Below are 16,433 nucleotides of genomic sequence, written 5' to 3' on the forward strand. Positions count from 1 at the left end.
CACTGTGTTTATTACTTGCCTGGGAGCCATAGGTTACTAATTTGAAGATTATACTATAATTGTAATGTATGTCCAGTGCCCCATAGATATGAACTTTATTTGCCAAGGGACAGTAGTTGGAACAGATAAGCAGGCTGTATTTTAGAATTTTGTGCTACACAATATTTGTAGAAAAGTATCATTTATGGCTGTATAGGAATAACTTCTCTGCCTTGGGGTAAATTTTTGAGTTAATATTTCAGTTTTAAAGAGTTCAGTATGTTACCCAATAAAATGCCACTTTTATATCATGCTTTCTGGTGATTCTCTTAACTTGGCAGATCTAATATTATTAATATTAATAATGTTAATATAATATTTAATAATAATCAACATAATCATATAATCTAATATTATGTTATTAAGGTAGACAGGACAGTTTCTTCCTTCTTTCTGTCAAACTATAGAGCATGCTGGCTAAGGGAGAAGCTATGGAGCATGCATTCAGACCATTTTGATAAATATTTATCAACTTAGTGAATTTAAATTTAGCAAATTTTTAATGGCTTTTCTAAAATGTCCTTCCTATAATTGAACCCTGGAAAAAAGAACCCACAAGACATAATCATGTTGTCCAGTTAAGCCCCACAAGTATAAAAACTTTTGTCTATTGATCTACCTATGCACCCACCTGTCTATTCCTGAGTAGCATATAAATCTGTTGGGGAAAATTATTTTAAGGTGTGTTACTTTCATATGTGTTGCATTTGTTTAACTCTGTGAAACTGTGCTATTGTGCCTGTCTAAAACACCTGATGACCTAATAAAGAACTGAGTGGCCAATAGCGAGGCAGGAGAAAGGATAGGTGGGGCTGGCAGAGAGAATATATATAAGGAGAAATGTGGGAGGAGAAAAGAAGTAGCTAGAGAAGGAGGAGGACTCCATGGGTCAGCCATCCAGCTACATAGCCAGCCACAGAGTAAGAGTACAATTTACAAAAGTAAGAGAACAGGAGAAGCCCAGAGGCAAAAGGTAGAAAGGATAATTTAAGTTAAGAAAAGCTGGCAAGAAACAAGCCAAGCTAAGGTAGGGCATTTATAATTAAGAATAGGCCTCCGTGTGTGATTTATTTGGGAGCTGGGTGTTGGGCCCCCCAAAGGGCACAAACAAACAACATGAATCTATCACTTTATTTTGGATATCGTGATATTTTTTAATCTTCTTACATTTTAATTTTTTACTTATTTTGTGTTCCTCTCAGAGGGCATTCTTGTCATAGAGTACACGTTGGGGTCAGGAGACAACTTGTAGGAGTTGGTTCTTTCTTTCCACCATGTGGATTCTTTAGGATCAAACCAGGCATCAGGCTTGATAGCAAGCATCTTTACCCATTGGGCACCCACCAGACCCTTGAAAATATTACATTAATTTTTTAATTTTTTAATGCCTGGTAATGGTAAATTTTGATTGTCAACTTGACGGAATTTAGAGTTGCCCAGGAGACAGACTTCTGGGTATGTCCTTGAGAATTTTGGCACTCACCTTTAGTGCCAGTACTTGGGCAACAAAAGAAGGCTGTGTTCTGTTGAGTTCAAGGTCAGCCTGGTCTGCATAGCAAGTACAGATCTTATTTATCAAAAGAACGTAATCCCAACTTTCCATTTTATAATGCCCCAAACAGCTTATTCAGAGTAGTTTTGCAGGGGGATGTGGGCTGTCACTTCTTAAGGTTTGGAAACATTTGGGAGCTCATTGGTTTAATATTATTATTATTATTATTATTATTATTTTTGGTTTTTCGAGACAGGGTTTCTCTGTGTAGCTTTGCGCCTTTCCTGGAACTCACTTGGTAGTCCAGGCTGGCCTCGAACTCACAGAGATCCGCCTGGCTCTGCCTCCCGAGTGCTGGGATTAAAGGTGTGCGCCACCACCGCCCGGCCAAGGTTTAATATTATTTTGAGGTGGAGGTTGCTGAGATTTTGAGCCTCATGGGTCAGGACTGCTAGAATCATCCAACACAAGTTGGAGAAGACATCCTGGCCCTAACACCAACATAGCCAACACAGAAATATAGGCTATTTTGCTTTCTCCAAAATATATTAAATACTGCTGTGAAATAATAACAGAAGACACTAAACTAAAATTAGTATCACCCAGAAAAGCTTACCACCCAAACATTTTATTAGTCAAGAATGTTTTAATGCTTCCCAAAATATATTTTAAAGAACTCTTAAAAATAAATAGTCTGGCTGGGCATTGGTGGCACAACGCCTTTAATTTCAGCACTCAGGAGGCCGAGGCAGGTGGATCTCAGTGAGTTCGATGCCAGCCTGGTCTACAAAGTGAGTTCCAGGACAGCTAGGACTGCTACCTAGTCTCAGAAAAACAAACAACAAAACAAAACAAAACAAAACAACAGTCTGTGTGTGTGCTTGGGGGGGGGGTGGTAATAGAACACTGGCAGAGTACTTGCCTAGCATGCGTGAGTTTCTAAGTTCAGTTCCCAGAACTAGAAAGGAAGAAAAGAATCTACCATGGGCAGGAAGAAAATCAGACAGCTAAGTGTGTCTTTTCTCCATGGGAAGGCTTTGCTGCCCAGTGCACATTATGTTGAACATCACAGACACAGAGACTCTGCTCTCCTTCAGCAAGGACGCAAGGCATTTCCATTGACCCTTTTTTTGTTTTGTTTTTTGTTTTGTTTTGTTTTGTTTTGTTTTTCGAGACCCTTTTAAGAAATTCACAGCTTGCTAGGTGGTGGTGGTGGTGCACGTCTTTAATCTCAGCACTCAGGAGGCAGAGACAGGCAGATCTCTGTGAGTTCAAGGTCAGCCTGGTCTACAGAGTGAGTTCCAGGACAGCCAGGGTTGTTACACAGAGAAACCCTATCTCAAAAACAAAACAAAAGGAAACAAAAAAACAACAAAAATTCACAGCTTTACAAATTAATATATTCTTAATATCTCATACACTAACTTAAAATGAATATTGTTTAATTATCTGTTTCATCAGACACTGACTACCCTAGAAACGGAATATGAGGTTATATTAAATTACCATTATAGTACAATCCTTACTAACTCACTCTAAACATAGTTAATTATTTAAAAACTCCTGTCTCAAAAAGCCTAATTTTGACATTAGAATTTGATTTAGTGCATATTTTATACCTAACTACAGGATATGTGCAGTTATATATAGTTATATAGTGGGGGGAGGGGTGAAAGGAGCTTTTAAAACCTGCTGTTTAATTTGTATTTATCTGTGTGTGTGTGTAACTTACAAAGTCTTGACAGGGATTTAAAGCATGACTATGGGGTTCACCGCACTTCATCTCTCCATCCTTGTAGGAAATCTCACGGAGCTCTGCTACACTCTGCAGAGTGAAGGGCATGGCCTGCTGAAACACAGAGTTATAAAAAGGGCAAGTTCTGAATGCGTTCGGCACAATGAACGTCTCCCCAGTGTGAACTTCATCATCACAATACTAAATTTCCCTGAGAGATAGAAAACGAACTATAAAAATACCATGGATGCGCTCCACCGTGGGACTGCCTGCAGCAGTCTGTTTCCCTCCTCCCTGGCCCCACGTCGTTTCTGACAGCTTCTGGCTCTCTGTGAGCAGGAAGGAGCCCATCTTAAGTTCTCTCAGCCATTCCTTCTCCTTCAATTCCTCAGACTCCTTATTTCAAAAAGCACTCCCCTCTGATCTAATCAGCTGCTTTTCTTGGTAAATTTACTGTTATCTTTTAGGAAAAGAAGGTGCCCACGTCTTTTGTGGATTCAGTGAAAATACCAGTGAGTGCTCCCCAGAGGCGCTCACTCCTTGAGCAAGACCTGAAGGGCTGCCATATCTCACTGCTGTGTCCCACTGCAACTGTGTTGGGGGGGCTTGTTTCACACAGATTTGCTAACCTGATTGTGAAACAGACTCTGGGTCAGACTGTAAGGATGGATGGTGCTCATCCCTCCAGAATATGGAATCTTGCCTCCAAAGCCGTGTTGGTCATGTTAAGGCTCTGCTGGTAGGGTATTTCATCTAACTGTGCAAGCACTTACCTCCAAAAGCAGATATCCAGGAGAGAACCTTCTGGGGGAAGGAAGGGTCTGCTTCTTAACTGACTTACATGTAACCGCTAGCTTCCTATCCTTCAAGTCATAGCTGTTGTCAAGTTGTTTTCAAGGACACTATGTCCTCTGTAAGGTCCATTACAAGAAACTCTTGGCTAGCCTTTCCAGTGGGTGTAATTGTGCAGCGTTCCACCTCAGATTTTTAAAAGCAGAGATGCTCAAGTAGGTCAGGACAACCTCCCAAGAAGCTTGAAATTTGTGGGGTGTCTTTGCTGCACAACAGCATTTCCTTACCATAGTTTGTGTTGTTCAATTTACTTTCCTTTGTATGGGATTTTTATCCTTATTTTAGGATCTACAAAGAATTATACTGGTAAAATCAGACAAACACAGTGTCTGCCTCACATACAATCTAGTGCTCACAAACTCATCTTTATTATAAAGAAGACAGGATGGGGTCCATGTTTTATGCATCTGAGCAAAAGTCCAACAGTACAGTGATTTGGATTGGGGCAGGCTGGGCAGGAAGCGGGCACAGACCAAGCCTTTATATGGCTTGCCTTATCAGAACTTTGCAGCCTCCCAAGTTTGATACAGTTTAGTATCACCATGCAAACAGAGTCCCATTTCCTCTTGACCCCCGTGGGGACTGGGGTACTCTTGCAGAAGCATTCGGCTCTCACCCACCTCTATGTGCTGAAGGCAGGATGAAATGTTCTTCACACAGAACCTCAGAGTCTTTTCTAGTGATCTAAAAAGCTTTTCTTCCCTGTTAAAGGTGTTGTCTTTGACCTAAAACACACGAGAAGTTACTCAGTTTCATGACTCAAACACATCTAGTATTTTTTAAAATGCTATAAAGTCAATAAAAAATTAAAGATGGTACAGATCACATTGACCCCAGCACATGACAAAAAAATCCTTTGCTGTATGAAAACACTCTGTCATATGCTGACTTTCATAACAGAATTTTCTGGATCTGCACATAACACACACTAATGTCCGGCCCGTGTTACAAGTCATATCATGACGTTAGATTTGCTGTTTATTTTGTACCATCTCACCCATGTCACAGCAGACATGGGACTGTAAAACTTTTCCCTGCATCTTTTTCTGTTTCCCTCTCTGTCTCTCTGTCTCTCTGTCTCTGTCTCTGTCTCTGTCTCTCTCTTTGTGTGTGTGTGTATGTGTGTGTGTGCCCATGTGTTAGGGACAGGTCACATACCCATGCCTTCAGAGGAGGACATCAGGTGTCCTACTCTGTCACCCTTTGCCTTCCTCCTTTGAGACAGAATCTCTCCCTGGACTTGGAGCTGGCAGATGGCAAGCTCCAGTGATCTTATTGTCGCCACCTCACAGTGCTTCATTTATGGGAGGAGCAGGTAGCCATACATGGCTTTTTACAAGGGTGCTGGGGATTCAAACCCATGACTGCATGTCTGCACAAGTGCTCTTAGCCATGGAGCCACGTCCCTAACTCCTTCTATAGTTTTTTTAAAAAATTTCTTTCTTTATTATATGTTTGGGGGGGCACTATCTACACATGTGTTCGGGTGCCCACAGAGCACAGAGGTGTCAGATGCCCTCTGAAGCTGGAATCACTGAAGCTGAAGTTACAGGAGGTTGTGAGTCATCCAATGAGGGTGATGAGAACAGAATTTGGGATCCCTTCAAGAGCAGCAAGTGCTCTTAACCATGGAGCCATCTCCCCAGAACCCTCACCCCTGTGGTTTTTAGTAGCATACATTGTGTTCTCAAATTGCACTGTCTATTGTTTTGCTCATAGAAATCATTCTAGTTTATCTCACAGGGCTGATTTAGAGAATATTCTTAGGGCTGTCATTAAAGGAAGGTGGTAATATCCCCTCAAACATGAAAGACGGTGTGTAATCTCAGTTCTTCTGCTGGAGCACATTTGCAGAACTAAGATGGCTGTCACACGTGTTCAGTTGTGTTTACCATCTTATATGTAATATCTATTAGAATCCCATGGATGCATTGTGGTTTTATACACTTTTAGTAATTTTTAGAGATATGCACATTCCTATTGATGGTGAACTTTATTGCAACCAAACTATCTACCAGAACCAGTCCTGTGGTGGTGAAGCTGTTGTGAACAGGCACATGAATGTTATGTGGAACAGAGTATGTGTAGTTCATTTCTGTACTTGGTAATAATTGTGCTCCTCTTGGTCCATGTGCTTCTTAATTTCACATAGTTGACCTCAGAACTGTGTATGTATGTGTGTGTGTATGTGTACACATATATAACTATATATATATATATACACAATCTTTTATTTTTGAATCCCTTAGTTTTATTTGTGTGGGAAAACCTTAATTAAATAGGCAGCAGAATTCATAACCAGGTATCCTTGGCCTTATGTCTTTGCCCCAACTCTATGTGTACATATACCAATATGCTTGGACAGATTTTTGTAAATGGAGTTTCCAAAGATCCCACTTCCTGACATTTTATTCTGTGTAGCTAGCTAAGACCTAGATGACTTTGCAGAAGGCACTAAGGATTACACTGTGAGAAATGTTGCCCTGGTCTGGCTCCCCATCACTAAACCTTTCCATGCTGTTTTGATGAAATGTGCTGTTGCTTTTTTCTGCCTTAGGATTATGTTTATTTTTAGGGATTAGATTCAAGAGTTGCTCCTTCCATGACTCCTACTTTCATTACTATTTTTCAAATTGAAGAAAATTAATTTCTTCCTCCTATGTGCTCTTATAACCTTAGTTAATTTTTTAAGCAATTTTCTCCACTGATACAGTCTAAGTATTTAAGATTAAGAAGTTTGTCTTAATACTAACAATAGCTAACATTTATTAAACATTAATTATATTCAGACACTGTGCCAAAACCTTTCATTGACTTTATCATTTTAATTCTTACACAATTCTATGGGGCAAGCATTATGATTAATCCCATTTTAGAGATAGAGAAACAGATGCTTTGGGGATGTTAATATTACCCTGTTGTCCTTCCATTGACAAAGCTGGAAGCACTAGATTAAGTTGGAAATATGGCTGCCCTACTAGGGACCCTGTTTCCCAGACTCCTTTGCAGCTAGCTCTGCCCATGTAACTGGATTTGGACAAATAGAGTGTGAAGGAAGTGTGTTTCATTTCTAAGTTTTGGCCTTGTGACATTGTCTGTGGGACTTGAATGGAGACACAATAATGACCTAGTTTCAATTAACAGCTGAAGACAATATGTTTAGGGAAAACACTGTACAAAATTTGGCAAGCTGGGTTCCTGGCAGATTTCATGAAGCAGATCCCTTCTGCTCACATCTCAGGATTATTATTAGAGATGGAATAAGTGGTCACTTGATTGGTAGCCTATGCTGTATTTGCTATGCCATGTTTTATCTGCTATGGTATGCTATGCAGTCCTGTTTTATGCTGTACTATGCTTAAGAATCTCTTTATGACAGATACATAGTCTTTGCCCTAAAGTAGCAAGTTAGAGAAACATATTTATAGATATGATTGGGATTAAAAACAAGGCAGCCCAAATTCTGGATCTATACCTGTTCATCTTTGTATTCCCAATCTCTCACACAGTGCCTGGTACACGAAAGTTCAATACATATATGATGGATTGAATAGAATCTTCCTCCTGGGTAATAGCTTTGCACCCTAACTCTACCAATATTTCACCTGAGCTGCTGACAAGTACAAAATTGATTGATTTGAGATTTATCTCTTCTCCAGTCCAGCCTATGCAGCTGATTTTCTGATTAACAGTGAAATGCTTCATTGCTGACAAGACATCCTCTATGAAGATTAAGAGGAAAAATCTAATTAATATCCCTTCAGGCTATTTTAGCTACAATTCACTTTTAGTTCACAGTTTAAAAAAAAAGCTGATGATAAATATGCGAAAGAATAAAATGGTCCCCACAAAAGTCTGCCTCAGATTAGAAGCTGCCTAACTCTATTCAGCAGAACTGTCTTGAGTAAGAAGCAAAATCGCAAAGCATGGAAGAGAATTTCTGCACAGGTTTATAAATGCCTACAGGGGGCTACTGTCTCCTTCAGCTCATTTTCAATTTGATTTTATTACTGTTGTCTTTAGTTGAAATGTCCCAATTATCCATTTCCTGATCAGTCACCATGCACTATTAATTTCCCAAACTTCCCACATTATAGCTGCATATCAATCCTCTTTTTGTGATGAACCTGGTGAATCCCTAGAAAATGATAAAGAAATAAATACAATGGTAGAATCAACTATGTACCCCACAAGTGGTAAAGCCGCTGCAGCCACGGGGAACCCGAGAAGAAAAGACGACAATAGAGCACTGTCCTCCTTAATTTCAGCGAGAAGCCATCGCATCACCAGGCCGTGAACTTGCTTTCATTCTCAAGATATGTTCTACTGATCACTTACTTCAGGTTCATTAACCTCAAAACTCCTGGGATGTCTGTATAAATAGAGGGTTCTAGGTTGTACCCTTGAGATAGGTGGAACTCTAGGACCTGTGTTTTGAAATTATCTTGTGTGATTCTCCTTAAGCAGATTAAAATTTAGAAGTCTTTGAAAATCTGGTTATTTATAAGAGGTTGGGATTAAAATGCAAGCTATGTTAAACAGCTGAGTGAGATCACTAAGGACCAGTCACCCAGTAATAGAGTGTGTATCTAGGGAGTCTCCAGGAAGAGAAGGCGGTAGGAACACCCAAATCATCATACCGGCTTATGCATCTAAACACTTCTTTGTTTTTAGATGAAATAAAGAGAATCCCAGAGGAACAGAAAAAGATTTAAAGCAGAAATAAAACTGAAATGGAGGAAGAAGTGGCCTTGGAGAGAGAGATGGTGAGCAGTTGAGTGTGGGTCTCCTGTGTTGGGTCATCATATGTCTTCCATTCTTATGTCTCCTTTTTCTGCCTTCCAATGGAAGCTGAGGTAGTGTTAAAACCTCCAGACACCCCCAAAGGAAGAGCTTGGGGCACTATCTTAATTCTGTGTTCTAGATGTATTCATGGAAAGAACAAAGCCAAGGCCCCCAAGAACGGCAGTGTTAATGATCCCTGAGGAAGTGTAGGTGGTCCAAGAAGAAAAATTACCTGTGACTCTCCTCTGGTCAGGATCTTTAGATGATTTGTGACTCTTTTTGACTTCTTGCTAATTGAATGAATATTTAGTTTAGATAGTTTGTCTTTGAGCGATTCTTCCTCATCATTCTTCTTATATTTTAGAACTGAAAAGGAAGAATGCAGTGATACATCTGATTATGCGCAGTCAGAGAGCACTCCACTAGAGTTTTAAAGGCCAATATTTATATTGAGGATAGAATTTATGGGGATTTTAACTCTTCGACAGGGGCCATTACCCCATTACCCCATTGACTAGTCTGTCCAAAGTACCGCACCTATTGACCTTCAGAAACTCGGCTATTCAAGGACATGGCTACTCAAGGCTATTCAAGGTCAAGTTAATTTACTTCTCATGCTAAAGAAATCTCTGGACACGGGAAGAAGTTGGATTTTACCTTCAGTACCAGAGAGAGAAAAAAAAGAAAGTTCCTTGTACTAGAAAAGAAGAAAGCACCTCCATTCCAATGGTGCATATTATCTGGGGGTCTCTGGAATAGGAAATCGGGTCTAAAGTAATGAAAAGACAACTGAACCCATCACACATCAGCCTCAAATCCTAGGTTGGCTTTTCACAAGCTCTGTGATTTGGGGCCAGGTGAGTATCGCTCTGAGTTTTCCTTTCTTTGAGATAACTGTTACCCCTCATCTTGTTCCAAATGTTTTATACATTCAGTGTTGGTAAGGGTTTAGGAAGATGTTCAGTCATAGGCACTGTTAATGAGGGTTAAGCCAACAGTGCATGTTGAGTTAGACAAGATGTACTATTTACTGTTTCAAGCTTTACATGAATGTACTATATTGAACATATAAACTCAAGACTGATCCGAGCTTAGTTGCACACACCTGTAATCCAAGCACTTGGACAGTGGAGGTAAGAGGATTCAAAGCCAGCCTCAGCTGCATAATGTGTTTGAAGCTGGCCTGGGCTACATTAAACCACGTTTTAGAAAATAAAATAAAAACACCTTTCAAAAATTTTTTGTGATTAAACCAGTGGATACAAGTATTTTATGTCATTGCTTTTTAATCTTCTCATTGTATCATAGTGCATAACACAGTTTATTACCAACTACTAGATTATTATGTAACTCTTTAAAACAATTTTTGACCAGTTTCCCACCTTTTGTCTAAGACCAAGTATAGTAATGTTTTGAATAGTACTGGCAAATGGCACACATTCTCTGGCTCAAGAGATTGAGCATATCATATCATTGTGATTTTAATAGTCAATCCCCCAGTTACTAGCAAAGCTTCCTGTGAATTGTCCTTTTTTATTGACTTTTTATTAGAATATGAATATTCTTATTACTGAAATAATAATAACAATAATACATTCTAGGCAGTCATCTTATGTATGCAGTCTTTTCATTTTGCTTATGGTATCTTTTACTCTATTACTTTGTTATTCTATTCTTTATGGTTTTAATTTGCTAAAACAAATATTTTGCTTTTTACTTATTTGAAAACAAAACCAATCAAAGAAAATGAAGTTGTTGCACCATTTATTTCTAAACCCCTGTCATTATTTAATGACTGGGTTGAGGTTGTGTCCTGGAAACACAAACTTGGATAAGAACTCTTCATGATCACTAATTCCACTGGGAGGATGAAGGCCTATTATGCCTGGGATGCATGGGGTCCACAGAATTAGCACTCCTGTATATGAAACCTACGCTTAACATAAGGCGATAATTGTAATATCTTAGCTTAAAATAGTTAAGAATCATTAGTTAATTGTAGAAACAAATAAACCTGCCCGTCCTCAACCCCAAACTTCATTCCTATGTATCAGGACCAAATGAGTCAAATATATTAAATAGAGCCCTTCACATGGACCTGGACCTGGTTGGGCCATTTCTGCACTAGTCTCCCAGGGCTGCAAATCCTGGGTTATATCTCCTTCTTTCTCTGCAGACATTTGGTGGCAGGAGGACTGTATGCCCACAATATACCACCAGGAACACAGCGGTCAGGTAAGAGTGAATGCTTGAGTGCACCTGCTGGATTTGTTGTTTTGATTTCTGGTTTTGGATATTTTTAATGGTCTTTTCCTGAACCTAGCTACTAAGGCAATCTCACGCTCTGCTCCTGTCCTCTGACTCTAGATTTCAAATCATTGTGTTCGCTTCGACTGCTGTGTAACCATTCAGACACTGTGATCGTCACACACAAACAGAACACTCCAATCCTGGGGAACAGTCAGCCTTCCACACTTCCACCTACCCAGGTCTTTCCTTCTTTTCAGCTCATTGATGTTAACATTAATGTCCTTCACAGCGGCGAAGGCTTCTTCCAGTGCTCTGTAGTCTGGGTGGGAGGGAGGGGTTGAGTTCCGAAGTTCACACAGTAGCAGTGGGTATTTCATCACACGTTGAATAGGTTTGATCATCAAAGAGCCCATGTCCAGCAGGTTTGGTTTGCCTCTACAACAGATACCATTGATATCCATGTTATGTTTACTAACTTTGGTTTTCATTTTGTGATTAAAAAAATGATTGCTCCTAAAACAGTTTTTCTCCTTTCAACTATATAAAATTTCCAAAGGCAAACAAGAGCTGAAAGAATGACAAAAAGAAGCAAGGCTAAAAGACTCTACTAGCCAGAACAAAAACCTAAAAGAAAATAAATAAGGTATACCTACCTACCAAACAGCGCCCGTGTTTAGCTTTACTTACAGGTCAGTGTATGCAACCGATTTTAATACCAGCTTCAGAATATGATTTCCCATGACAACCAAAAAAAAAAAAAAAACCCTGAAATTCCCTATTGTATTTTTGTTATTACTAGTGAGCAATATAAACTCATTATTGAAAAACTCAAATATGTTACCTGAAAACTAAACACTGTCCTCTCTTTTCTAACAAGTTGAAAGTTTGTTCATTCAGGGGTTCTACCACAGACTCCAGAAGAAATTTATAACACAGGGAATAACGCTTGAATTATCACTACCACACTTTCCTAACCGCCACTCACAAGATGGCTTCCTCATCTCTTTCTCCCAGGAGAAATCAGCAGCTCTTCACATCACTGTAAGGCAGCAGCCAGCACACACACATGGCACTTCTGTATGTGCCTCTGAGACAGGGTGGGACCTTCCCACTGACCTGGGTTGTGCAGGAGAAAGAAGCCCCAAGCTCCGTCAAGCCACTGTCCAAACCACTGCCTCTGACCTTTCAGCCAGCAGCAACTTCTAAAAATCAATTTAGGGAACAGAAAATGATAGACAGAAAGTAATGACACCTTTTAAATCCCAACAGGTGGATTTTTCATACTCGTACTTAAAAAAAATACTAATATGGATAGACAATAGTCAAGTAATTTGAAAAAGAAAGTGAATTAAAAACGTTTTTAAAAAATGGTCTAAAGGCATCTTAAAAACCATCTAGTTCAACTCTTCATTTGACAAATGAGAAACTAAGAGATGCTAATTGTCATGTGTACACACACACACACACACACACACACACACACACACACACACCAATCTCTATTCCATCTCCGTATTTTGTGTTCATCATCTCTCTTTGTACTGTCTATAATCATTTTATTTCCCAATTTTCAAATTTATGGCCAATTTCTCTGTCACCACAGCATCTCCCATCACGATTACATTTTATCAATGCACATATTTGGACCGAGAAATCACTGAGTTTTCAGGCTTTCTGTCTTGTGCTTTTATTTGCTTTTGAAAACTCCCCTCCCCATCCCAATTTCAAAATGGATAAATAAATGACTTAGGGAGGAGTCTACTTATATCCTGAAAAAATTACACTAGCCTAACAGATACAAAGACTACAACATACAGAAACGTTTTTAAAGGAAAACCAGAACAAATACTAACGGTTTGCAATAAAGAAACAAAGATAAAGGCAAGCAGAGGGGAGGGGAGAGAGAGAGAGAGAGAGAGAAAGAGAGAGAGAGAGAGAGAGAGAGAGAGAGAGAGAGAGAGAGAGAGAGAGAGATCAGGGATGGGAGGAAAGAAACATCATTGGTTTGCAGAAGAACTGGACGAAGTAGATGAAATACCATCAATTATATTGAAAACCCAACTAAAAGCATTTTGATTGATGGGGATGTCAGTAGCTGGCAGCAATTTTTTTTAATGTATCAAAGCAGAGATTATCCCTTAACAATCGTTTATACCCTATGAAGACAATCCAATGGGACAGGAAATAAGTCAGGAATGGTATCTAAGTGACTATAGTCAGAATTTCTCGTGAGTTTATTCTTTGATTACCACCACACATTAATTTATGTAATCATTCAAAAACTACTGAAAATACCATCCAGAATTAGTCGTCAAATACTTTGAAAAAAAAGCTAACAGATCATTTATTTAGAGTCATTCCTGTGTACATACAGGAATGAACATTTTAAAAACTAGAACAACAACAACAACAACAACCCAAACAGAAAACAAAGAGCCAAAAGCACAGACGTATTAAATGGCGAAGTTGTTCCCGTGAGCTCTCTCCTTCCTCCTGTATCTGGATCTGTCACGAACCAATCTGGGTCTGTAATGGAGTTCAAGTGTTATCACTTCTTCTATCAGTCTTTAGCACCGAATTTCCAGTACCTTTGTTTTATGACTCCAGTGATAATTAGAAATGATTATTGTTTCTTTAAAGCATCATAAATGCAAATCTGAGAAATGACTGACAAAATGAGGTATTTCCCAGGTACTTTTGTCTTCGGACATATTTTTTTTTTCAGTTGGCCAAGAGACAATCAATAATGTTCTGGTATCTGCATCAGACAGACTACACTGTGGAAGAAAAGATAGAGGATGTATTGAAAGATAACAGCACTCCAGGCGTTTGGTGTCACAGGTTCACCGCCATATCTAATCCCCTCTAGTGAGATTAAGTTTTGATAACGGTAGAGGCGAGTCCTATGTATAACATCCCCACATCAGCCAGTTGTCACCTGCTGCCCCAGAGTAAGGAACCAAATGTGTTGTGGGGCTCCACAATATTGTGCCGAAACTGAATGCAGTCGTTAATATACAACACTGTTTCAGCTTTCTCTTGTATCACAAATTTCTTGACAAGTGTTTAGTGCCAGACACAGCTACACTATCTCATCACACATGATTACTGGGGCTTTATCAGGTTAATCAAACCCAGTTAGCTTTGTTTTAGCACTATCTAGTTTTGTCACAAAGCTTTTCCAATAAAATGGAGGAAAAAATAATATTTAGACAATGTAAAAAGTATGGTGGAAAATAGAAAGAATATTCCATGTGAAATATGCCTGTATGTTTTAAGTGGAGGGAAAATAGAAGAAAAATCATAACTTAATGACTGGTTATAATTTTTTGAATTTCTTCTATCGCATGACCGCAAATATCCTAAATTTTGTGTTTATTTTATAGTAACTGTAAAAAAAGCTTTTAAAAATTTAATCTCCTTATGGAACTTTTAAGGCAATGATAAAGAAAACTGTAGAGAGCTACATAACAAATAGCACTTGCCATAAAATATGGAACTTGAAATAAATACAAAACTATTAAATTTCAGAAGAATAAAAGAGGACAATGAATTACAACTCATGTAGATGAGTGTAGAGAAGCATTAACTACGGAAAAGCAATACTTAATCATTCCAGAAAATTTACCATGAACAGTTTCTTAAAGGAGTAGGGAGCCGAGGGGGCCGGGGATCAAAATGAGATAGTGAAAACACTATTTCAGAAACTGTCTAATTTGGGAGGTCTAAAAAAAAAAAAAAAAAAAGCTAAGGGTGGTCATCTGAAGAATTAAGAATGCTTGGAAATTAAAAGAATAAAAGCAGAAGTAACAACTAAGCACACTAGGAATCTAGGAGCTAGTATGTATTGGTAGAATTCCCAGGATAAAACATCAGAACACACCAGGAGGAGGAAATCATCATGGGGAGATTTAAGAAAAGCCAGCAGCTGACAGAACCCATTGCCCAGAGATGAAACAGTCACACTTAGCCACCCAGAAAACTTCAGTCCCCCGGGGACAAGGAGACTCTTAAATCCTTCAGAGACACACACAGGTACCACAGACGTTGAAGATGGAAAATAAACAGTGACCTCTAAATTCTAACAGTGATGGTGGTGGTGGTAACAGCAGCAGCCACAGTGGTGGTAGTGTGTGTGGAGATCAACATCAGTTTCCTTCCCCAATCATTCTCTATCCTATTTCTTGAGACAGAGTCTCACTGAACCAGAAGCTTACCAATTTGTCTAGACAGGCAGGCCAGTAAGCTCCAGGGATTCCCTGTCTGAGCCTTCTTAATTAACCCTTGACTACAACGTGTACAGCTTTTATGTGGGTGCTGAAAATCCAAACTCAGTTCCTCATTCTTACATGACAAATATGTTAACTATGAGCCACCTCTTCAGTCCCCTTTCCTTCTGAAACAAAAGATTTATAAAGTGGTAACCAATTTGATGTTTCAAAAAACAATAATCAACTTCACCAGGGCCAGAGATATGGCTAAGTGGGCAAAGACACTTACTGCCAAGTCTGAGGATTCCTGGAACCCACATGGTAAAAGGAGAAAATAGACTGTCTAAACTTGTCCTCTGACCTCTGCCCTGGGTGCCTTGTACACATGGAGGTCAGAAAAGGGCACTGAACCCTTGGAACTGGAGTTAAGGATGGTTTTGAGCCATCACATGGGTGCAGGGAGTTAAACCTGGATCCTCTGTAAGAGCTACAAGTGCTCTTAACTGCTGAGCCATTTCTCCAGCCCCATCATCATTCTTTTAGTACTAAACAGGCTAGACATACTTTTTTTTTCTAGAAAAAAATGGATACATTCCAGTGTGTATACATGTTGTTTTTATAAAATAACTTCCATATTGTCCTATGAGCCAACTATTTTGTATTTAATGAAACTATTTAGTATTTCCTTTCTAAGCCATACATGTATATGACTTTTCCCTCTGAAATCACACAAGATTTCACAATGAAGACAACCAACACTTTACTATAATATGGAAAAAAGCTTTTCTTGTGCTTTAATCATTGCAGCCTTCCTCACTGTTATGACTAATCCAAGGTTGTTATTTTAGGACAGATGTGCTGAAGAAGACCTGTTCCTTGGCACACCACCAATCCCAGTGTAGGAATGATGAGCAGTTCCTGGGATTTCCTGGCATATGAAATTTAATTAAAATTATATTAGGATTTGCCACGTTTGGTAAAGTATATGGAGTAATGTAATACATAAAATCATCTCTGAAAAACTGGAAATAAAGTACTCTTGAAATCACATGCACCAATAATGTCTATA

The 16,433-nt window shown here is 39.1% G+C and overlaps 1 protein-coding gene and 1 long non-coding RNA gene across 2 annotated transcripts in view; one reads left to right on the forward strand and one right to left on the reverse strand.

Annotated features, from left to right (window-relative positions):
• The window catches only part of Arhgef38 (Rho guanine nucleotide exchange factor 38), a 122,420-nt gene that overhangs the window by 20,636 nt on the left and 85,351 nt on the right, over positions 1 to 16,433 (reverse strand). Inside the window, exons 6-9 of the mRNA XM_052730848.1 lie at positions 11,389 to 11,588; positions 9,136 to 9,269; positions 4,739 to 4,843; positions 3,264 to 3,380 (exon numbers count right to left, since the gene is read on the reverse strand). Coding sequence (XP_052586808.1) covers positions 3,264 to 3,380; positions 4,739 to 4,843; positions 9,136 to 9,269; positions 11,389 to 11,588 — 556 coding nt within the window. The remainder of the gene's footprint in view (positions 1 to 3,263; positions 3,381 to 4,738; positions 4,844 to 9,135; positions 9,270 to 11,388; positions 11,589 to 16,433) is intronic.
• On the forward strand, positions 8,805 to 16,402 carry LOC128105611 (uncharacterized). The gene is made up of 3 exons (XR_008216400.1): positions 8,805 to 8,884; positions 11,080 to 11,138; positions 16,213 to 16,402. It is a non-coding gene; the product is annotated as an uncharacterized LOC128105611 (long non-coding RNA).

This window comes from Peromyscus californicus, unplaced genomic scaffold, assembly GCF_007827085.1.
Source record: "Peromyscus californicus insignis strain IS unplaced genomic scaffold, ASM782708v3 Scaffold_9__1_contigs__length_137607984, whole genome shotgun sequence".
Taxonomy (NCBI): domain Eukaryota; kingdom Metazoa; phylum Chordata; class Mammalia; order Rodentia; family Cricetidae; genus Peromyscus; species Peromyscus californicus.